At 37.2% G+C, this 25,337-nt stretch overlaps 1 protein-coding gene across 3 annotated transcripts in view; it reads right to left on the reverse strand.

The window, feature by feature from the left end:
- Positions 1–326: 326 nt before the first annotated feature.
- Positions 327–25,337, reverse strand: part of LOC134792844 (beta-galactosidase-like) — a 30,755-nt gene continuing 5,744 nt past the window's right edge. For all 3 annotated transcript variants that reach the window (XM_063764250.1, XM_063764249.1, XM_063764248.1), the window contains exons 2-13: positions 8,384–8,560; positions 5,804–5,961; positions 5,572–5,722; positions 5,333–5,396; positions 4,944–5,038; positions 4,685–4,868; positions 4,267–4,488; positions 4,032–4,150; positions 3,652–3,933; positions 3,387–3,521; positions 1,770–1,982; positions 327–593 (exon numbers count right to left, since the gene is read on the reverse strand). In XM_063764250.1, the coding sequence (XP_063620320.1) occupies positions 393–593; positions 1,770–1,982; positions 3,387–3,521; positions 3,652–3,933; positions 4,032–4,150; positions 4,267–4,488; positions 4,685–4,868; positions 4,944–5,038; positions 5,333–5,396; positions 5,572–5,722; positions 5,804–5,961; positions 8,384–8,557 (1,998 nt within the window). In that variant the 5' untranslated portion in view covers positions 8,558–8,560 and the 3' untranslated portion in view covers positions 327–392. The remainder of the gene's footprint in view (positions 594–1,769; positions 1,983–3,386; positions 3,522–3,651; positions 3,934–4,031; positions 4,151–4,266; positions 4,489–4,684; positions 4,869–4,943; positions 5,039–5,332; positions 5,397–5,571; positions 5,723–5,803; positions 5,962–8,383; positions 8,561–25,337) is intronic.

Raw genomic sequence — 25,337 nt, forward strand, 5'->3', positions numbered from 1 at the left:
TACCGAATATGAATATCAGGACCCTTTGTGCATGGAACGTCTCAAATAAGAAGCAAATCTACATTATCATTCCCCTTCATAGTCCCGGCTCTTTGCCACGGCTCACTAAGGGACCTGGCGGCTTAGCACGGTCGCGTTTTTATCCCTTGTCACCATGCCTGTCACGTTCTAACAAGTATGTAAGTGCGAAAGGGACGCGCATAGTGATAGTCGATAAAAATGGAACCGTGCTGAGCCCGCTGGAGTCCGGGAGACAGATAAAAAAAAGACGGTTCCGGATTTTCATTTATTTTCATAATAACGGTTTTATTTTGACCTTAGTTAGATGTCGAACTTTATTCTCTCGGTCAATGTTAGACAGTTTTACGGCAGGCTTTAGAGCCCACATATTACTATTGTGCAGTTCTATCGAGTATGGGGTGAAGTATGGACTGGATTGAGGTGTCGACAGGAGCCCGGTCCAGCTCAAGCACTTGCACGTGGTTGCGCTGCGGGGCGGCGAGCAGCCAGCAGCCGGGCACGTATAGGGTCACCTGCGGCCCGGTGCCCGGCCAGTAGCGTCCGAGGTTGTGTCCGTTCACCCAAATGAAACCCTAAAAAAGATTTTTTTTTAAACTGCCATTCGTGATAAATTGTGGCACAAAAGACATCAAAACAAATACATCGTTAAGTAAATAATCACATCCAACCCAACCCCAAAAAGAAGGTAGATGGGAATTTTATTCTTGTCAGATTTTGATAAAATTTGATAGGTTTAAGGAGGTCCTCATTCTGGTAGGAATGAACACGATATTCCGATTTGTGGCAAAAAAAAAAGTAAATTTCCGTTAAATTCCGAAAATTCCTTATGTTTTTGTAACTCAGTAGAAGATTTTGTAGGACACACGGTGAAGTTGCGCTTATGTTGTACCTACAGATAGAACAATCCATTCACCAATCCTTATCAAAATCTAGGGTCTATGCATTTAAGACCATTTGTAAGCAGGTACGCTGTGATAAAAACTCAACAAAGTAGGTAAGTATTTTTTGTTTGTACATTTTTTTAAGCTTATGAAGTTATGAATTATCGCGAGGTCTACGGCTCACAGAGCCACTAGTTCTGATTTTATAAAAGTTTTCAATCTGATTTAATGTAAAGCGGGGCTTAAACATTCATTCGTTTTAATTCTTACAGGGAGAAGAAAGGCTCAACTTTATTTTATTTGCGCTGTAGTATTAATCATATCACCTAAAATTATTTTACAATTAAGTACAAACCTAGACGTAAAGGAACAGTTAGTGGACAGTCGCTTACTTGTGTTGTGTGAATAATTTAACATTAATGCATGCTCCTATTAGCATTCGTTGCTGGTAAAAATAACTAGTATGTATAATTAAAATAAACCAGGGTTATCTCAAGGCTAATAGAAGTATTAGGTAAACACTTTAAGAAAATATTTACGACTTAGGTAGAAAAACTGTGCCTTCTTAAATACGATAAAAAAGCAATGTTGTGTCTAATAAAAACACCACAAGCAAAAGAGCATATATCATCGCGACCACTACATTATCAAGTTGGGAAGTCTTGAAGAAAACTTATACCCACCACGTTCTAAATAGTTTTCGTGAAATGGATTAACCTTTGGTATCAAGAGGAAGGGGCAACTTGTCACCCTCTCCAACGACAATATTTCAGCAGTTTGGAAAAAAATATTACGATTACGTTTTCGCCATTTACGTTAAGAAACTTTAAAAAATATTGAAGAAAAGTGGCTTAAGCTATTTATTACCTTTCCCCATGAAGTAGTATCGAAAAATGTATCTTGGGGTTGTTCGTTTTCTGGAATAGTGAAGTAACCGTCAAACAGCACCGGTACTTCGAACCCTTGTCCGTCTTCAGCGGTAGCCGTCGCTAATCCGTCCAGGTTTTCAAGGGGAAATCCAGTTACAGACCAATTACCGTTGAGCACCTCTATGCCCAAAGTGACATCACTGAGGATACCCTGTTAATTAAACATACGTTTTGGAATGGAACTTTCAAATATTTTTAATCATGTAAGGTAAACGTATTAGTGCTCGACACGCTAATGCCCAATAAATGACACCTTGCCGTCACCTCTATTGACAATGACTTAATTTTCAAGATGACATGTATTGGGACTGCGTCGAGTACCAGCCGGCCTAGCCAAGGTTACAATCGGTTCGACAACGAAAAGCATTATGTCTCTCTATCACTCTTCCATATTAGAGCGACAGTGACAGTTGCGTTTCGATCGCTACGGAGCGTAAGCGATCGGCATCTTGGCTACGCGGCCAGTACGTTTACCATACTATTTCTTAAAAACAATAGAAGAAAGGAGATCGTCGATTTTGGGCCCGGAGTAAACCATCACGTATATGGTACAGACTATTACAGTAATTATATACGCATTTTATTACTGAAAAAGATATTATATTGGGTAAAAATGAAACGGGAATTAGAAATACATAATTAAAAGACATTATATTATTTATTTCCGTAAATCAATGTATTATATATTAACAAAAGCCTTGACGTCGTCAACATCTTTATTAGCATTGACATAACGCTCAACTTCACACAAACCGTGAGGTTTTTTCACTAAGGAGTTATAAAATCTCATTACATTAAACTATAAGGTGGGTAGCCATAAGTCATAGTTGACATAAGTGCGTTTCGATACTATTCAAAATATCAGTAGTGTCATTCATTATTTATTTAATATATACCTACTTTAAAATTCTAAATCGACTGTAAAAATGCCTAAAATAGGTAGTTAAGAAATATAGTAATTTGACTTTTTATGTAGTTACATAGTTTGGAGATTTAAACGAGTTCAGAATACGACGATATCATGCTACTTTTATTTAACGAAACGCAACCATTTTTATCCGCCCGTCAAATATTTTCAAGTAACGCCAACCTTAAATAAACCTTACTTCATTGAAAGAAGATTTAAAATGGATCTGTTCACTCTCCGTAGAAGTAACAATGAACTTCTGAACAAGATCAAAATATAACTTTTTATTGAACGCGGATACGTTTTCAGTGTCATTTACATGCCAGACTTTTTATATTTTCTTTTAAAAAGCCAAAACACTTTTACAGAATAGTGTGAGTAGTATACGCTTTTGTATATAAAAGTTTTTCTTGTCACGTTCAAGTTCTTATTGCAGTATTTCTCAAAATTCCCGTTATATTTCGTAATTCTGTTTTTATCATCGTAATCTCGCAATTATAACGATTAATTTCCTATATATATTACATGTATACGTTCAATTTGCGAGGGGGCCCAAACGTCTAAGAAAATCGACGATCTCCTTTAAAGGATCGTTGTAGAAGACATGAGTGCTAGTATTCAAAATCCTCCTCGTTAGATTTTACGAACCTTAAAGTCGTGTATTCCGCTACCAAAATTGATGCGTCCTTGGTTTTCGACAAGTAATGATAGAACTGAGTCAGATTTAGTTTCTACCGGCAAGGAATATAGTTTTTTAGTCCAGCTTAATATTCCTATTAGTCTCTGTAAAATAAAATTTACAAAATGTAATTAAGTCAAATCGGTAGCTCTTACACAAAAAAAAATATTTTAAAGTAATTATATTTATTAATTTATTTTAGAAATATTTGTACTTAGATAATAAATTACTTACACCGTCAACAAAAACATGAATGCGATCCCGAGGTTTTCTAATTTCCAACAGAGAGCCTGTGCCCATTTCCCCCGGCGAGATCTCATAGAGCATCAGTCCGGAGCGCTGGCGCAGCTTCTCAAACGTAGGCAGTTTTGAGCCGACTATACTTGGATACTTTTTTCCCAAGCTTGCCCGGCCTGCTGTAGATAACAGACCAAGTCGCTTTGTTAGGGTTATTTTTCCATACGCAGATTTATTGGATGGTGAAGGGGGAGCAATATCTGCCACTTCTGGGTTATGCTGAAATCAATGAATAAACATTATGATAGGTATAAACCATACTATGTAATTGCAATATTTTATAAATGGTGTGTATTTTTCATAAATACATTTCATACCCTTGCTAAAGCGTCGCGAATAGCGAAATATTTTGGAGTAGGGTCTCCGGCTTCGTTTAAAGGGGCATCATAGTCATATGACGTAATATCAGGCGTATATGTGCCGTCATAGTTAGCACCTGCAATAAAAACGAAGATTTTATTATTCTCATTTCCGGATTTGATATTTAATTAAAATATATACCAACGTATAGTTATTAGCTAGTAAATGACAAAAATTTAATTTAATAGAAACCTGCTGTGAATTCGAAGTTGGTGCCGCCGAAGAAAACGTAAATATTGAAGTTGATGGAACTGTTTAGCATGGACTCTAGAGTGGCGACGACCCCGGGCGTGGGGACTCGCTGGAACGATTCGCCCCAGTGCGTCAGCCAGCCTGGGTAGTACTCGGAGTTCATCAGAGGACCATGCGGCATGTAGCTCCTTAATGATTTAAAATAATCTTGAACGCTATTCTCTGTTAACAAAAAAAGAAGTCAGCCAAGAAGAAGCCGGTCGGCTTAATGAGGTTTGCACCGGGAGTATTCTGTCTGTGCCTGTTCTATAATTTCAAACGTTACATATCATGGTGGATTACCGATGTCTTGACGGATTACCAGGGGAAATTTGGAATATTCTTCACTCGTATTCAGTACATATGGATGGATACTTACTGGAACTTACGCCGAAATCAATTGTGGTGAGAACTTCTGGGATGGCACCATTTTTGAATAAGGATATGTAACTGCCATCGGTGGTGTACAAGAGAGCTTTGTCACCCACATGGTGAAGCATTATGTCACGAGCTTGTGTTTTGTATTCCATGTCACTACCGTAACTGCCATATTCATTTTCCACCTGTCATGCCACGTTGAATTAGGTCATTATTTAAATTAATTAAAATGCATTATTGCATCTGATTTAAATAATTACCTGGACTAAAATAATCGGGCCTCCGTTTCCAAATAATAGAGGTGTAAGTTGTTCAAACAACTTCTCCAACCATATTTTTGTTTCAGCGATAAAATCTGTTGAAAAACTTAACAATAACCAAATCGAATGCATAAGTTTCTTAAAATATTTACATTTAAAAGCGCTTTTTATTTTGTATTACTGTGTTATTGTGTTACGTTTCTATTTACATTATTGTTTTCTTATTATAATGAACATTCACGCTTATTGAGTTACATATTATACAAATACAAATGACTGGTGCGTATACAATATAATATGTTACAGGATAAGTTCGCTGTAGTACTAATGATGTGTGTTTTTCTTTTTTGTACAATAAAATGTTTTACTACTACTACTAAAAACATTACCTGCATCAGTCGATCTCAATCGTATTTGAGGGTACTTTCCCAGTAGCCAATATGGGAATCCGCCCTGTGAAAAGACGAGAATAACTGTGAAACATCTCTATTGTCATTGACATGCAATTTTTATCCTGAAAAAATTCAACTTTGCAGTTTTCAGGCGCTATTAAATTTATGCTTAAGGAAGTGACCACCACCTTGCAACTACCTATCTAAATATATAAAACATCAAACTTATACGCCACCAGATCTCTTTCAGCACATATGTAAGGCCCAGGGCGCAGTAGAACATGTAACCCTTCTTCCGCGGCGAGACGTATAAAAGCAGCCACGTCGCGATCACCTTCGAAGGAGTATTGTCTCTCTTCGGGCTCATGGAAACTCCATTCGACATACCTGATTAAACGCATTTGCATTTATAACATAGAATATTGTATGAAAAAATATTTGCATTAAGTATAGTAATGGAATACTAACGTCGACACAGCGTTAAGTCCAGCTGCTTTCAATTTATGCAAGCGATCTTTCCAGTAAACTGCAGGCACTCTGAAGTAGTGCAGAGAACCTGATTTTATTTGAAATGGTTCTCCGTTGATCGCGAAGTGGTCACCTACGATGGTTATGCTGGGATTAGTCTGAAAATTCAATTGTACAGTTAGTGTATGTACCTACTGTTTTGATATTTGAATGAATTCCGTCATAAAGTGGCCATGGAATTTTACGGCTGAGTGTACGGAATATTATTTCTGTGCGACATCAGAGATGTGGGGTATGATTCTAATTTTTATTGTAGGTATTCATGATGTTTGAATCATTCTATCCTATACATAGGTATATAACTGGACGTTATTTTGTTAGATAGAAAGCTAAGCGTTAAGGGTGGTATTACACCTGTCCAATTTCTTTGTCCAATGTCATTGCTTCTCACTCTCTCATTAAGAAAAATGTGAGACGCAATACACATTGGACAAAGAAATTGGATAGGTGGAATACCACCCTTACCTAGCTAATAACCAGTTGGCTGCGACATGTGCATTGGTTTTACAGTGATGTGAACCGATTTCTACAATTTTTCTTTTATTTTAAAGGTGTCTAGTGTAATCTCATAGAAATTTCAAGTGTAATAAACACACCCAAAGGTGGTTAAATTGCAAACTAAATTCGGGATTTCATAAGTTTTTGTTACTAAATTCAAAGATAAAGAGGGGGGGGGGTATTTATTTTTTACATTTTCCTTCGTATGTTTTGGAATGTACAAGTGACAGACAGACGGACGGACAGAGTAGCATCACAAGGGTTCCTTTTTACCTTTTTGGTACGGAACCCTAAAAATGATAATATTCAGTTATTTATTCAATTTATTGTAAGTACCTACATAGTTCGATTACCTACGTTTATATTACGATACAGTGATATGTCAGGCATGCCTGGACACGTGTAGGTACCTATGTAGTTTAAACACATGGCTACGATCGTATGTACTAATTTAAACGATAACAAATCACATTATAAATACATAAATAGATACTCGTATGCATTTGTACAAATTCCGATGGACTTGATTTAACCCTTCGCGCAATATATCTATTACAAATCTACCGCATTTTTGAATGACTGAAATGGATGGCCACACAGGCACACATACATAGGTCGTTTTTTGCCACACAAATAAATATGTACCTAATGTAGGTAAGTCATAATACGGAAAACATTTTTACTAGGTACCTATCGAGTTATCATAAAACATTCAAGCATTAGCATGTAGCCCAAGGCCCAACGTATAAAACAGCCAATTTATTTGCGATTTTGAACATGGATCTATGGATATTATGGACCTAAGAACCTACTTATAATTAGTGATGTACCGACTATTGATTTGGCCGACTAGCCGACTAGCCGACTAATCGGCGCTCGAGTGGCCGATTAGTCGGCCGACTAGTCGGCTAGTCGGCCAGATCATTAGTTTCGTATAAGTTCAGGTGAAAAACAATCGTTTTGCTCCTTTGGTTGCGGTATTCATCATATTACTTGTAGCTTGGCTAAAAGGTGTTCTTTACAGGTTCAAAGACTTATCACAAGAATCCTCGTTCAATTTCTGTCTTTTATTTTGCGATACTGAGCAGACCGTCAGTAGTACAGTTTGTAGGAGGTATTTCTAAGGCTCTATTTCCCGTACGTAGTCGCCAGTTAAGAACCTATCCCCTGTGGTCAGCGTCTTTACGAGCAACGTGCCCTGTCTGTCTCTAAATTTTGCAATAATATAAATAGTTCCCCATAAAAAACTGAATAGTAATAATAGTATTTTATGCAACCGTTGTTTAAGAGAGGTCAAAAAAGGCGAGTGGCGTGAGTAACAATTTGAGGCGAAGCCGAAAGGGTACGGGCGGGAAAAGAATGAATGAAATAAAAAAAACATGTCTATGGTTCACTCATCTGTCAAAGATGACAATTAAAATTAGGTTGGCAACAATGTATTTCATACAATATTTTTTAAGTGGTGATTACACGAAGTATCGTAAAAGTGCCAAAAAGATACTGCGTGTATTATGCACAAATACTTTTTTTGGGAATAGACTAAAGACTTGTCTTGACAACTATAAGATAGGGGTTTTAAGGTATGTGCACAACCCTTTAAATGACAACTAAAAGTACGGGAGTAGAAAAAATTATTTAACTATCAAACTTGCCCATGAAATTACACGAGAATCAGTTGAGATCGACCTGTAGAGGAAAACACCAGCCCACCAACATACGATAACGATCAATTATATGAAAAAAAGTTTTCGTATGCACCCTAAATAGGTATTTTAGTAAAATAGACATAAAACATACGGTAAATATTGACTGTTGATTTCTTTTTCTTCTGTTATTCTTTCACTAATTAAGTGCCGACTAATCGGCCATTTTTGTCAACTAGTCGCCGACTAATCGCCGACTACAAATGTGGCCGGATAGTCGGCTTTCCCGACTAAGTAGTCGGCGACTAGTCGGTACATCCCTACTTATAATGTATATACAATATGCCTAATGGGTTAAAACATCCAGTATTGTGCTTACCTTGACTGAGGATGTATCAACAGAACGAATCCTGTTCCTCCCCGGGCTCCTCACGTGAACGACGGAGGGCTCGAACGACATCGACACAGGGCTCTCGGCCTGCGCCACACCGTACAGCACGCAACACAGCCATAGCGCCGCGCTGCGTCTGCAGTTATCGCGCAAGCGCATCATGCCCTGAAATTCACAAAAGCACATTATAAAACGCCAAAATATAATTTATAATTTTTTACACTCGTACATGGACTATATCTTGATGCTGACACTGACATTTCGTATTTCCTATTTTTTGGGAGACTCCCGCTGTCGCTCACAAACGAAATTAACTCACGAATGTATATTGTACCTCGTATAGGTAAGGTAGCTATATTTGCCTTGTTGTTGTGGTCAGATCAGTGACATGTAATTGGAATTAACTTGATACATAGTTACCTAAAAATGTAGACTCATAATTAGTCTTATTCACGTAGATATCTAAAGTGGTACCTAGCTTAGCGGTAAGGCAAAGGCATACTTCTTCTACACTAGAGGTCATGGGTTCGACCCTGGTTCGTTTCGTATCAAATGAGTTTTTTGGAAATTCGTAAATAGGTATGAAATATTATTTGTTATTTATTTCTATTATCTTTTGCTCTTCGTTCACAGAATAGGTAACATTACTAGATAGGTACGAACTTACTTTGGTGCAGGAAAACATTCCGGAATATTTATAATTCCGTATGAGTATATTTACTTAAAAGGCACTGGTGCTTTTTGCCAATTCTTAGGTTAGGTTGTTCAAAGTGGACCATGATCCTTTAGCTTAGATGATATAACCAACGGAGACGCCATGTCTAAAATTTTCGGTACAAAATAGTCTGCCGTTTTTTTGCGGGGGAGGGGCACATCAAGTGTATAGGTACGTCATGCATGTCAGATAAACGTCAGTCCATACATATGGTTGACATGTGGTTGACCATTGGCCGCCTATTTTCGACAGAGGGGAACGCCTGTTAATGGCGGCTCCATTGTTAATTACTGCGAGGCCTTTAGGATACATCCGGAAAAAGCTAATATGATGATGATTAATAAAACAGTATGTAGGTATTCATTCATTAGTTTGTATTTTTTTATAGTTTTTAACCGACTTCAATTTCATAGAAGGAGGAGGTTCTGTATTCGGTTGTGGGTATTTTTTTTTTCTATGTACGTTCACCGATTACTCCGACATCCGTAGTCCGATTTGAGTAATTCTTTTTTTGTTTGAAAGGAGCTACCTCCGAGTTGGTCCCATTTTAATTTGGTTCTGTTCTGATGATGGGATCCATGAGGAATTGAGGGAACTCCTCAATTTTTAAAGGCACATGCATGGTGTTTTGGGCGTTTTCTTAAGCAACTCGAGCATTTTCTCCCGAAAACCACCAATTTGATGAAGTAGACCTGATGATGATGATTATTTTGATGATAATGATGATGATTTCTTTAAATGTAAGTATGTTCAGCGATTAATCCGGCACCTGTGATCCGATTTGAGTAATTCTTTTTTGTTTGGAAGACGTTACCTCCAAGGTGTTTCCGTATTATTTTTGGTTCTGGTCTGATGATGGAATCCATGAGGAATTGAGGGAACTCCTCAATTCTTAAAGGCACGTGTAAAGTGATTTCGGTGTTTTCTAAAGTAACTCGAGCATTTGCTTCCGAAAACCACCAATTTGATGTACTGCAACTGTAGCCTTACCACGAGTTTGACATTGACATATTTGCTAACGTCTTATGCATCTAAATGTAACTTTTTATGCATCTCGCTCACACTAAGGTTAGTACGAGCGAGATGCATAGGAACTAAGTTACATACATGCTAGCGAATATATCAATGTCAAACTCGTGGTAAGCTGGTAAGGCTACTGATCAAGGGTTAGGGTTAGGAGTTAAGGGGTCGGGGAATGGCGGTTGAAGGGTTGCTGGTTCAGGATCGAGGGGTTCCTGGATCAGGGGTTGATGCGCTGTGAGGTTGAGTGATCGGGGGGCTGAGGGATTGGGTCAGTGGCGGGGCGGGCGGATGGATTTAGTTGACAGGAATTATAATTTCCCAGACGGACTCGAGAAAAATCCTGGTTCAGGGTCGAGGGGTTCCTGGATCAGGGGTTGATGCGCTGTGAGGTTGATTGATCGGGGCGTTGAGGGATTGGGTCAGTGGCGGGGCGGAGGATGGATTTAGTGTAGTAGTGAGTGTAGTGACATGAATTATAATTTCCCACAGGGATGTAACGGATGTGGTTTTATCGGAACCGAAAACGGAAACAGATGTTTTCAATTTAGTTTAACGGAACCGAAAACGGAGACATAACCGAAAACTGTAACGGAACCGAAAACGGACCGGAACCGAAAACGGAAACGGAACCGGAACCAGAATCGGAGCCTGACTTTTTAACGATGTAGTCGTTTTCCCCTTTCTAGAATAAACCTTCAGACAAAGTTTACACTTAGCCGTGTCCCCACTAACTTCATCAAAATAGTTCAAAATCGAACTTGATTTCGGCTTCATTGTGCGTTTTTTTACACACTAACATTCACCACACACACTAACATTCACCACACACACTACCGCGTGGCTCACTCCGCAATTTCGTCGCTTTGCTAGCTTTGGTAGCTAAAAGTACACCCGTTCCATACCAATTTTGGGGAAAGCCATAAGCCGCGCGTGGCGCTGTCGCCACCTAGCGGCCATATCTGTGCTGATCGTAACAGACGCGTTTTGTTAGAGAGTGAGTCTTCAGTACCCAGTACTATTATTTATTCTGTGACACTACACACAGTCAGTAGTCAGTATACAACAGAACACATACGATTTTAATTTTAATAACACGAATAAAACAAAGTATACAAACAAACAACAAATTAGCGTAGCACGTGGCAAGCGGGGCGATGAGCGAATGACTGGTATGAACGTTTGTTTTTGATGTACGCCGCCGCCGCGCGAAGCATTGACATCCGTTATAACTTCCGTTTCAAACATAACGGAACCGGAACAGAAACGGAAGTTCCGCCTTAACGGAAACGGAACCGGAGCTCCGTAACATCCCTGATTTCCCAGACGGACTCGAGAAAATTCCTGATTACATAAATTTATTAAAGTAATAGGTACACGAATTTAGTGTTACACATGATCTTGTTTTTCATTCATGTGTCGCGCTCTTAACACTGCGTTAAAACTAAAAATGGAAAAATAAAAACTTTTTACAAAAAAAGCAAACCGACTTCAAAAAGGATGAAATAAAATATTATCCTTTTTGAAGTCTATGCGTTACCAACTGATATGTTTGAAGTCGGTGCCAAGCCAAGTAGTAACAATACCAGTCAAAAATAATCAGCTTTATGGCTATAAATCCCATTAGAACTGTACTAATAACTATTAGAAATGTGTAAGTAATTCTGTCTGCCTCTTTGTCGCCTTTCCATGGCTAAACAACTGAACCGCTTTAGGTGAAATTTGGCAAGAAGGTAAATTTCTAGAATTGTTTTATATTTTGAAATGTAGTCCTCTGGATAAGGGACGGGAAATTACTCAGTCCCAATCTCACGGTTTACTAATATGTGGCCGAAAATTGTATGGCAAATTATCACTTCCCAAACTATTTTTCCCATAGTATCATTTGGCAAAACTATCAGATGGCAAACCAATGTTTCGCATATATAACATGTCGCAAATGATTATTTATAATATTATTGTATGGCATAATACACTCGGCGTCACGGAAATCGCACACCCACCGATTTTTGTTTTAAGCGAATATAGCTCTTATCATATGTATTATACCCTCACAATATATACATCATTTAAAAGCACAATTAATAAGCATTAAATAAAACATGAGTAAAGCATTTTTGGGAAAAATAATAATAATCACGAAATTACGGCGTTCTGAAAGAACACCTACAATACGCGTTGTAAGGGTCGCTAGTTGCGTTACCTTGGATAGGTTTAAAAGGGGGGGGGTAAAAGTGGAATATGGGTCATTCGGTATCCAGAGTTCACAGAGGTCACACCGGAACAGCTGGAGAAAGAAAACACCCCAAGAAAATGGATACCACGGAAGCAGAAGCAGCTTAAGCAGTAGCCCTGGTGGAATCAGGAATGACGCAGTCTGCGGTTGCTCGGCAACTCAACATAAGCCGTTTCCGAGTTCTCCGAGCAGTTCATCGATTCCAGAGGACTAGAAGCTTCACCAGGAAGCCTGGATCCGGAGGACAACGCTGCACTTCCGAAAGAGACGACCGCTTTATTGTGTCGACGTCTTTGCGGAACCGTTTCTCCAACGCTGTCCAGCTGCAGCAACAGCTGCAAGCAGTTCGGAGGACGGTGGTGAGTGTCTCTACAGTAAGAAGAAGGTTGCGGGAGAAGAAGATCATGCCCCATAGAGCGGCTACGGGTCCCAAATTGACGGCAGAGCATCGGCGAGTCAGACGTGAGTTTGCTCGCGAACACAAGGATTGGACGGTCGACCAATGGAAGGCTGTCCTCTTCTCCGATGAGACCAGGGTGTGCCTGTTCTGCAACGATAGGCGCAGAAAAGTGTACAGGAGGCAAGGGGAACGTTATTCACAGGCCTGTCTTGAAGAAACCGTCGGATACGGAGGAGGATCCTGCATGTTCTGGGGTGGCATTTCCCTCGCCGGCAAAACCGAGCTCGTTTGTGTTTCCCGCACTGGTGGTGGTCGAGGCCAGGGATCCATGACTGCTCATCGGTACATCACAGAGATCCTGGAGGACCATGTGGTTCCATACGCCGAATTTGTCGGTCCTGGATACACATTCATGCAGGATAACGCCCGCTCCCACACAGCGTTGATTGTTCGGGACTACCTTGATCAGGTTGGGATCACCGTCATGCAGTGGCCAGCAAGGAGTCCGGACCTGAATCCCATAGAGCACCTTTGGGATCAGCTAAAACGGAAGGTGCGGTCACGTAATCCTGCACCTGCGACCCTGGAACAGCTTCGAGATGCCGTCATTGAAGAGTGGGATGCTATTCCTCAAGAATACGTCGTGTCTCTCGTGAGGTCCATGAAGGCTCGCATGGAGGCAGTCATTAAGGCCAGAGGAGGCAACACTAGGTTTTAAGTTTAGTTTTAGGCATTTGTATTCCGATATTTGTTGATTTTATTGTGTTTTAATTTGTTGATTTTTTTGCATGAATATACGATTTTTATTTCTTATTAAAAAAGGTGCCTTTTTTTTACTCTTTAGTAACTATTGCATTGTTTTTAAATGAAGGGTTAAATTCTCTTTAAAATGATCCCACACACTCATACTTTACCTTCAACAACATAAGGTTTATAACGGCTTGAAACAAAAATCCGTGGGTGTGCGATTTCCGTGACGCCGAGTGTATTTAGTTAGTCATGTTTCAAAATGTCTTTTATTGTTATGTCGAATGTATTGATAGGCATAAATTATTTTTCGCCTAATATTGTGAATAACCTACCTATCTCTGGGAGCAGTTTCGTTTTACCAAAGACATATACAGGGTGACTTCAAATTGGTAATACAAAATCAATGTTTTAGATACATCTTCCCTTAATTAAGCCCCTCAATTAAGTCTCATGCTTTTAAAATAATCAAAAGTATTTTTTTTTATTTTTTTTATTTATCACATTTTTTTAGGCTTCACATGGTTATCCTAACATAATGTTTAACAAAGAAGGTTAAATAATTTCAAAAGAACACTTTCCTCTTTGGTTATCAATCACCTGTCACAGTATTTATGAAGTAAACGTGTTTTGATTAGTAATTGGCACTTGTCAATCGAAAATTAGATTTTCACATTTTCACCTCAGCAGCTCGAACAAGGATACTTTGCTTCTTAAAAACAGTGAGGAAAATACTCAGTGAGCAAAATCGCATTTTGCTCACTGATTGTGTCTCACTCAGTGAGCAAAATGCGATTTTGCTCACTGAGTGAGACAAAATGACATTCAAGTGACCTTTATAGTCATTTCAACATGCGGGGTCTAATACAAGTTCGATATACTTGGGTTCTATTATCTCTGTCCCTCAGGTCCCTCTAGGTATGTTCTCACTGCTTAGGGTGAAAAATTTTGTGTACTACACGAGATCAAAGTTATTTACATCTCGTGCGCTTTTGAATCCCTTACTACGCTCAAGATTCTAAATTAGATTCACTCGCTACGCTCGTGAATCTATTATAGAATCTTTCGCTTGCACGGGACTCAAAATAAGTAGTAGTAGTAGTAGTAGTAATCACTTTATTGTACACAACACAGGTTTACAAAAATAAATTACAGTAATGGAAGTACAAAGGCGAACTCATATAAGCACTCGAAGAAATATCAAACTTTGATCTCTTGTTGTACAAATAACTATTTCCGCAAGATTTTGATTTTACAATAAATTTTTAAATAAAACAATTCCTGAGAAACGTGTTACCGATTTTGCTACAAAAGGTGCCGGAGCAAAATTTGGAGAATCTCCATTTCCAGCAAGATGTTGCACCAGCACAGTTAGCTCCAAGTGTGCGATATCATTTGGACCAAGAGCTCCCTGGCAGATGGATTGGATGCAACGGCCCAGTCGCATTGCCGCCTCGAAGTCGCGACTCGATTGTAGAGCGAAATTAAAAGGAGAATGTACGCACGGGAATCAAATACCCTCGATGAACTTCGCCAAAAGATAATTGAGGCGTTCAATTCGATGAAAACCAATGAATTTACTCTTGGCAGACTCAAGGTTTTCAAGAGTAATCATATGAATCAGACTTATGTGTCCAGAAAAGCGGTGGTCATTTTCAACAGATCTTAAAATACGTTTAGTTAAAGTAGGTGCCACACTTAACTACTTATTGAAAGTATTGAAACATAGGTATTTTAAGATTGTGTTACATTCGGTAGATTACGTACATTAATAAATGATTTAATTTAAATTAATTCGCATATTATTTACCATAGATTGTACAGTCGACTTCAAAGATATGTTTACACTTTTGCACCTTACTTCTTTGTAATAAGGCGAAAAACGTAAACATATCTTTGACGTCGACTGTATCAGGGTACTTAAAACTAAACAGCTTAAGGCCAGTCCAGACGGGAACAGTTTTGCGCCAATCTGATTGAATTGTCTGATCAAATCAGGTGGTGTGGTTGCAAACTCCATTTGGCTCGCCGATTCCCCTTTTATTCGATTGTAAGATTATGATGGGTAAGTAATAGAACGTATACAAACCTATAACATATTGCTCAGAATATATAAAGTCAATTAGTATAATTTGGAATGGCATAACGTGCAATAAGTATAACGTGCGATACGTATAACAATGAATTCTATAATTTTATAATGTATAATGAACTTTACATATAATATCGTTTATGATAAGTATAAAAAGGTATAACGTTGAAATAATATAATATACAAAACAAATACAACGCAATAAACCTAACCTTTTATTTTTCTGGGGGGTAATAGTTCTAACCTAACCTAATACTTTTCTGGTAGCAGTTTCTTTCTCTGAGGGGTCACAGTTCTAACCTAACCTAATCTACTTTAATGGTAGCAGTTTTTTCTGTGGGGGGTCACAGTTCTAACCTAACCTAACCTATTTTTATGGTAGTAGTTTATTTTTCTGCGGGGTAACAGTTATAACCTAACCTAACCTATTTTTATGGTAGTAGTTTCTTTATCTGTGGGGTAACAGTTCTAACCTAACCTAACCTACTTTTCTGGTAGCAGGTTCTTTCTCTGAGGGGTCACAGTTCTAACCTAACCTAACCTACTTTTCTGGTAGCAGTTTCTTTTTCTGGGGAGTCACAGTTCTAACCTAACCTACTTTTATGGTAGCAGTTTCTTTCTCTGAGGGGTCACAGTTTTAACCTGGACCTACTTTTCTGGTAGCAGTTTTTTTTTCTGGGGAGTCACAGTTCTAACCAAACCTACTTTTCTGGTAGCAGTTTCTTTTTCTGGGGAGTCACAGTTCTAACCAAACGAAACCTACTTTTCTGGTAGCAGTTTCTTTCTCTGAGGGGTCACAGTTCTAACCTAACCTACTTTTCTGGTAGCAGTTTCTTTTTCTGGGGAGTCACAGTTCTAACCTAACCTAACCTACTTTTCTGGTAGCAGTTTTTTTTTCTAGGGAGTCACAGTTCTAACCTTACCTACTTTTCTGACAGTAATTAGTTTCAATGACCTATGAAATACTGAGCTATCCAAATCATTTTACTGATGTTTTGTTCAGATACTTATATGAGATGTTATTCATTATTTTAGTTTATACGCATAATGAATGTTATATTAAATGTAATTAGTTTATTTGTATGTTATACCAAACAGCGGTATGTATATTGTATGTTATATTATTTTTATGTTATACTTATTGAAAATATAGATTTAGTGCATTATACATAAGATTAGTATACGTTTTGAACGTTTGTAAACTGAAATTATACCGAAAGTTCGTATTCATTATGATACGCACCCTTATTTTTAATTAAGAGCGGATGCACCATAATTCCCCCGCCCGTCTGCACTGCCCTTTACACGAGTGTCACTCAGTGATATCGATAATTATTAACTTACATTGATAACATCGAGTGACAGGTATGACAGTTAGGTATTTAATGTGGGGTAACCACACTTCGGGACTTTAATTATTTGTTTTATTAGAAAATTAGCGATAATTAAATACAGATAATTTTAACAACGGAGTTACTGTAGCATTAACAGACAGAGTGCTATTAGGCATTAACTGAGTCCCAATCAAGTGTTTTGTATTACCAATTTGAAGTCACCCTGTATAACTTCGTATAAGACGAATAAAGTCTAAGGAGAAAACGTGCCTCGGAATTCAAGTAAAAGTAATTCTCGAATAGATGGCGCACACACCTTTAGCCTATCCTCGGCTAGATGGCGTGACGACACCGTTTCATATTTAACAATTTTAACACATAGATATCAGTGAATGAACATGGATCAAAATGATATAAAAATAATAAAATCATTTATCCATATATATACATTTTTTGATAACTTTATACGTTTTCATTTTGAGTTTTAGTCGTGTGTCGATAGATGGCAGTAAATTTACAATGACAGGACCCCTCTATATTACTATCTATTCTTTTTGGTTTTACGGGCCATAAAAAAAAATAACCCTAACCTACCTATCTCTGAGAGCAGTTTCATTTTACGGGTCGTAAAAAAAATAACCATAACCTACCTATCTCTGGGAGCAGTGTCGTTTTTAGGGTCATAAATAAAAATAACCCTAACCTACCTATCTCTGGGAGCAGTTTCGTTTTACGGGTCATAAAAAAAAGAACCATAACCTACCTATCTCTGGGAGCAGTTTCGTTTTTAGGGTCATAAAAAAATAACCCTAACCTACCTATCTCTGGGAGCAGTTTCGTTTTTAGGGTCATAAAAAAAATAACCATAACCTACCTATCTCTGGGAACAGTTTCGTTTTACGGGTCTTAAAAAAAATGCTAAATATAATTGTGATCAAATAAAAAGTATGCAAAGTTTCAATTTGGGCAAACATTATTTAACAATAGTTAGGTATAATAAAACATTTGCTTAGTGACTATTTTTCTAAATAAATCGTGGTAAAATGAACATCTGCAAAATAAAATTGTGATCAAATAAAAATTATGCCAAATAATAATATGCTAAGGGGTCATCCATTAATTACGTCACACGTTTAGGGGGAGGGAGGGGGTCAAGAAAATGTGACATGTTGTGACATGGGGGAGGGGGGAGTCACAAACATTGTGATGTCACTTTAACTACATCAGTAACCGAAAATTAATTTATATTTTTTTATTCGCTGTACAGTTAAATAATGAGATTTTGGATGTAACTTTCGTTGTTATAAAATTACTAATATTTATACATATATAAAAATATTTTTTTAATAAAAAAATAATGCCGAGTTGATATTGTCGAATTCGTTGAAAACAAAATTGCCTAAAATGTGACGTCACACCTGGGGGGGGAGGGGTTTGCAAAATGTGACCAAGTGTGACAAGGAGGGGGGGAGGGGTAAAAAACCTAGAAATTCGTGTGACGTAATTAATGGATGATCCCTAAGCATTGGTTTGCCAACTAAAATTACTGCAATAAGTTGGTTGGGAAGTGAAATTAGGCGAAAAATATTTCGGCGAGATGGCAGTACACCATAAGAAGCTTTTATCGCTGACTGTACTTGTTTTTCCACAGCCAAAATATTCATCGAGACAATTTATAAAAAACCCCAAACACAATTAGTTTGCGTTGTTTTATCACAGAGTTCCCATGGCCAACTCCTGTCTCCATCATCGGATCAGCTTCATGTCATCATAATATTGCATTGTCGTCTAATTTACATATGTATGCAAAATTTCAGCTTAATTGGAAATCGGGAAGTGGGTCAAATTTAGTTTCCAAGATTAATTACACACTAACAATAACACATGCCTATTAACAGGCCAAGTTAAATAAAAGCTTGAAAAAATATTATCTTGTGTAAAATAACAACACCCTTGAATATAATTATCCATTTATTTTCTTGTCTTATTCCAATTCACAATAATCTCATCTTATGACAACCGTTTGCTAGCACAACTCAACAACCAACTGAGACCCGTCGGCCGAGTGTAGTTTCTTTTTATACCCAACCAATAACAGTCTTCAATTTCAAACTACCCTTAACTTTAAAAACGAATTAAGTAGGTATGCTAAATACCAAAAACCCTACACTCGTCCATCCTGACTCCGTGTATGTCCTCATACACGTGCCAGGTGGAAACCCTACACTTGGCCGACAGACTACGTATACTTAACAGTGGATACACTAATCGCAAACCGATCAATTTCTTGCGATCAGAGTTAATGTGTAGGATACGAACCAGTTCTATTCTCGCACCTACTACTTAATTGTGTCAGCACACGAACCGATCATTTCTCGTGACTTAAAACAGTTTCAATCAGTCATCAGCACGTCAAAATCTCAAAAACATCGTGTAAATAACCTTTCGTATGCCTGGTCCCGTATACGTACCACACAATTTGGACTATAATTTACAGTTTCAAGGTTATTAATTCAGTAGTAAATTTTAACTAAGGCATACGAAGGGTTAAAATTGTTACTCTTCTGCCGGAGACATCCACTCGACATCGACCAGGGGCCGACACCGATGTCACCAGAATGGACGACCGTCAAGCGGTGAGAAGGGCCCTGGCTCTGGAGGTCAGCGCGTGCGGGCTGCGGCGCGGCCGAGGCACGGGAGCGCGGAGCGGCGGTCGCTGTGCTCTAGACGCGGACCAGACTCTGGCGGCGCGAGGCGGGGTCCTGCTGGAGACGGCTCGCACCGGACTCTGGCGGCGCGAGGCGGACTCCTGCTGGAGACGGCTCGTACCGGACTCTGGCGGCGCGAGACGGGCTCCTGCTGGAGACGGCTCGCACCGGACTCTGGCGGCGCGTGGCGGACTCCTGCTGGAGACGGCTCGCACCGGACTCTGGCGGCGCGTGGCGGACTCCTGCTGGAGACGGCTCGCACCGGACTCTGGCGGCGCGAGGCGGGCTCCTGCTGGAGACGGCTCGCACCGGACTCTGGCGGCGCGAGGCGGGCTCCTGCTGGAGACGGCTCGCACCGGACTCTGGCGGCGCGAGGCGGGCTCCTGCTGGAGGCAGCTCAGTCATCGCCTCGCCTGTTGACTGTACTTGCTTCTGGCTCCTGGTGTCACGCGAAGCGGGGGACGCCAGTAGAGGTGCGGCGCTCAACTTGCTAAAAATATCCAACATTGACTAAGTAATTCAGGGTAACAGATCAATAATTGCCATTTATTATTCGATTTTCATAAGTATTGATCATCTCTATCTGCAGGTAGACAGTACACGAACCAATTCAATTCTCGTGACTGAAACATCTCTTCAAATATCATGTCAAGAAATCAACAATTATAAACCTCACTCTTGAGACAGGATTCATTTTTCCTGAGAACCTTTCAATAACTTTAACCCTGACTATAATTTATAAAATATTACTATGATGAATAACAGCGATAATTAACTTCACATATTCATATGCAAAACATGTGTAAAACTGGGACTTTATTGTGTTCAACTTGACCTATTATGTTTCCATTATCAATGCATCAATTCAATCATCAAATTGGTAACTAAAAACCTGTAATCCCAATGTTTTCAGAGAAGGTCGTATATTCTAGATTGTTAGGATTTATCCAAGCTGACAAAGTACTTAGTTCATCAATTGCAAGACGCGTTGGGATTTCAAGACCATTAATTTTATTTTTATAATATGCATATTGTTTTATGAAAGACTTGAACAGTATATTAATAATACACTAAACGTTGTTGTTAAATAGCTGAAGTCTATAAACCTAAATTTCAACATTACAGAATACCAAATTGCACAGTTCGGGAATAAACATAGCACCTAGGTCTGTTTCCGTAGAAAAAGGATCAGTAATATATATTTTTTTACACGTCGGTAATGTTTCTTTTCAGGAATTAAAATAAATTATACGTTTTTAATATTACATGGCATGGCAGACATAAACGATAGAACTGCAAAAACCTGTTATGCTTTACCTATCCGTACCATCTGACTTGTTCTAAAAATGCCCTCATTGGTAATCTACTATTATTTGATAACGTACAAAGTTATACAAAAAATAATTATAAACTAACCTATTTTATTCAAGTTTGAGTGAAAACATATTACTATAATCAATAAGAGGCTATCAATCCTCCTTGATCTCGGTTTAATTGTGGTGTTCTGTTCTAGTAGCTTACGAACCAAATCAAGTTCTCGTAAGTACAAACAGGTTCAACCAACTTTAACTGCAGTAACCTATTAATTCAATAATTCAGTGATTCAGTGATTCAACAATTCAATAACTCAGTGATTCAACAATTCAATAACTCAGTGATTCAACAATTCAATAACTCAGTGATTCAACAATTCAATAACTCAGTGATTCAACAATTCAATAACTCAGTGATTCAACAATTCAATAATTCAGTGATTCAACAATTCAATAATTCAGTGATTCAACAATTCAATAATTCAGTGATTCAACAATTCAGTGATTCAATAATTCAATAACTCAATAATTCAATAACTCAATAATTCAATAACTCAATAATTCAATAACTCAATAATTCAATAACTCAATAATTCAATAACTCAATAATTCAATAACTCAATAATTCAATAACTCAATAATTCAATAACTCAATAATTCAATAACTCAATAATTCAATAACTCAATAATTCAATAACTCAATAATTCAATAACTCAATAACTCAATAACTCAATAACTCAATAATTCAATAACTCAATAACTCAATAATTCAATAACTCAATAATTCAATAACTCAGTAATTCAATAACTCAATAATTCAATAACTCAATAATTCAATAACTCAATAATTCAATAACTCAATAATTCAATAACTCAATAATTCAATAACTCAATAATTCAATAACTCAATAATTCAATAACTCAATAATTCAATAATTCAATAACTCAATAATTCAATAACTCAACAATTCAATAACTCAATAATTCAATGGTTCAATAATTCAATGACTCAATAATTCAATAACTCAATAATTCAATAACACAATAATGCAATAACTCAATAATGCAATAACTTAATAATGCAATAACTCAATAATTCAATAACTCAATAATTCAATGACTCAATTTTTTAAATGACTCAATAATTCAATGACTCAATAATTCAATGACTTAATAATTCAATGACTCAATAATTCAATGACTCAATAATTCAATAACTCAATAATTCATCAATGACTAAATAATTCAATAATTCAAAACCTCAATAATTCTTCAATGACTAAATAATTCAATAACTCAATGATTCAGTAAATCAACAACTCAATAATTCAGTAACCCAATAATTCAGTAACTCGATAATTCAGTAATTCGATAATTCATTAAGTCATTAATTCGTAAATTCAAGTCTTCATTAAGTCATTAATTCGTTGATTCAATAATTCGTTAATTCAATAATTCGTTAATTCAATAATTCGTTAATTCAATAATTCTTTAATTAATAATCCGTTAATTAATAATCCGTTAATTTAACTCATTACTCATTAATCGGTAACTCATTAATCGGTAACTCATTAATCGGTAACTCATTAATCGGTAACTCATTAATCGGTAACTCATTAATCGGTAACTCATTAATCGGTAACTCATTAATCGGTAACTCATTAATCGGTAACTCATCAATCGGTAACTCATTAATCGGTAACTCATTAATCGGTAACTCATTAATCGGTAACTCATTAATCGGTAACTCATTAATCGGTAACTCATCAATCGGTAACTCATTAATCGGTAACTCATTAATCGGTAACTCATTAATCGGTAACTCATTAATCGGTAACTCATTAATCGGTAACTCATTAATCGGTAACTCATTAATCGGTAACTCATTAATCGGTAACTCATTAATCGGTAACTCATTAATCGGTAACTCATTAATCGGTAACTCATTAATCGGTAACTCATTAATCGGTAACTCATTAATCCGTAACTCATTAATCCGTAACTCATTAATCCGTAACTCATTAATCCGTAACTCATTAATCCGTAACTCATTAATCCGTAACTCATTAATCCGTAACTCATTAATCCGTAACTCATTAATCCGTAACTCATTAATCCGTAACTCATTAATCCGTAACTCATTAATCCGTAACTCATTAATCCGTAACTCATTAATCCGTAACTCATTAATCCGTAACTCATTAATCCGTAACTCATTAATCCGTAACTCATTAATTAAAATAATCCAGCAATTTTATAATTCGATAATTCAATTACTCAATTCAATAATCAACTCGATAATTCTAAGGGTCGAATAATTCCACAGTTCTAAAATTCAATAGCTCGATAATTCAATAATTCCATCTCTTTGATTGATAACTTCGATACACGATACGCGATACACGATACACGATACACGATACACGATACACGATACACGATACACGATACACGATACACGATACACGATACACGATACACGATACACGATACACGATACACGATACACGATACACGATACACGATACACGATACACGATACACGATACACGATACACGATACACTATACACTATACACTATACTCGATACTCGATACTCGATACTCGATACTCGATACTCGATACTCGATACTCGATACTCGATACTCGATACTCGATACTCGATACTCGATACTCGATACTCGATACTCGATACTTGATCAATAAATAATTCAGTTTATAATTAGATGGCATTATAAATGTGGAGGTTCCTTGCAGTTTAAATAGAAATCACAAAAGTCGGTCAAATGGTTAGGATGAGAACCACTCATCGATCGTATCTATTATTTCGTAAGATAAGATAATATACATATTAAATTGATATAGTTAGGCAAAATTTTCTCATAATTGGTACACAAGTAATAGGTCGGTCAGTAATAATCGGTTCATCAAAATTATTTTTCTCTCAACTTATCTTTTGGCAAAAGATTCTTATACTTATGTTATATGTGCTAGATTCGATGAATGAGATGAAGTCTCAGCTTTTAAATCAATTGACAGTATCCAACACATATTACAATATCAAATCATTCATAATATAGTAAAGGTAGGTGTACATGACCTGATGTCCGGTGGCGCGTGCCCCTCACTAAGGCTGTCGAAGCGGGGTTACTCCCGACTTTCACAACAGGACTCTGCTTCGCTCTGGATTCCTTTTTCACTGCCGCTGTAATTCCAGCTACATACGTTTGCAAGCGCCGTTGATCATCATGAGTCATCGTCAGCCATATTCTCCAACAACTCGGCATGAAACGTAAAAGTATCCGGTGTTACATATAGGTACCTATATACTACATCATAATACCTTATAAACTTCAAAGGAATTACAGTACATAAAATTATGTTTAATGGTAGTTCAAATTATAAACATTAATTTTATCTCAAAAACGGTGCGTCGTAGCAAAAAAAAGGATTGAAAATTCAAGCCCCCTTTAATGCCCCGTTTGCATAGTAGCCATCTATTTATATTACCACAAATTTTAACATTAAGGATCAAAATCAAAACTCAAAATCATCAATTAATTTGCGAGACCTGGTTGTAAATCATAAATATCAATTGTGACGTCCCACGGTCAAAGGTACCTTATGGCGGGTATGGAGTTATGCATACCCCAGTAATCTACAATAAATAGGCTATCGATAACACAAAAGATCAACCTTCTAGGTTGCGTAGTTACAGAGATATGATTTTTTGAAAATTATGTTGTGAAATGAGCAACTTTACGATAGAGAAGTTTTAAGTTTAGCCGCCTAAAAAACTATGTTCCTGAAGTAAGTTACATAGTTGACTACAAATAATAATACCTTATATATCTGAGATTAAAAAAATATTGCGACTTGTTCTGTAATGCAAATAGAAACTTTTGATATCGACTGATTTATGTGTATACTAACCAATCTCTTGAAAATAAAGTTTTATTTCATTTTCACGATTGATTGCAATGAGCTCTCAAGATTTAAATTTTATCTATTAGAAAACGACACTGACAGACAGTTTAAGCAAAAAACAATACCGATTTAGAGGTGAAAATGTATTTTCTGACTTTTTCATCTAAAATCACAAAATTGAATATTTTTACTTTTAATGGGACACACAATCAATTTTTCTGAGCACATGTGAAAGAAATTCTGTCATTCAAATGAAATAAATCCTAAAACCCCAATTAAATACTATATTTAACCCCTTATGCCACTTTAAACTTACATAACAATAACAGTATTTGCTCCATACATTTACGAAAAGGTACCTTATGGAAATAAATCTAATAATACATCACTACAAAATATCAATCATATTACAGTTTATCTTTTATGAATAGAAAATATTAATTTACAT

This window comes from Cydia splendana, chromosome 8 (assembly GCF_910591565.1).
Source record: "Cydia splendana chromosome 8, ilCydSple1.2, whole genome shotgun sequence".
In the NCBI taxonomy this organism is placed as follows: domain Eukaryota; kingdom Metazoa; phylum Arthropoda; class Insecta; order Lepidoptera; family Tortricidae; genus Cydia; species Cydia splendana.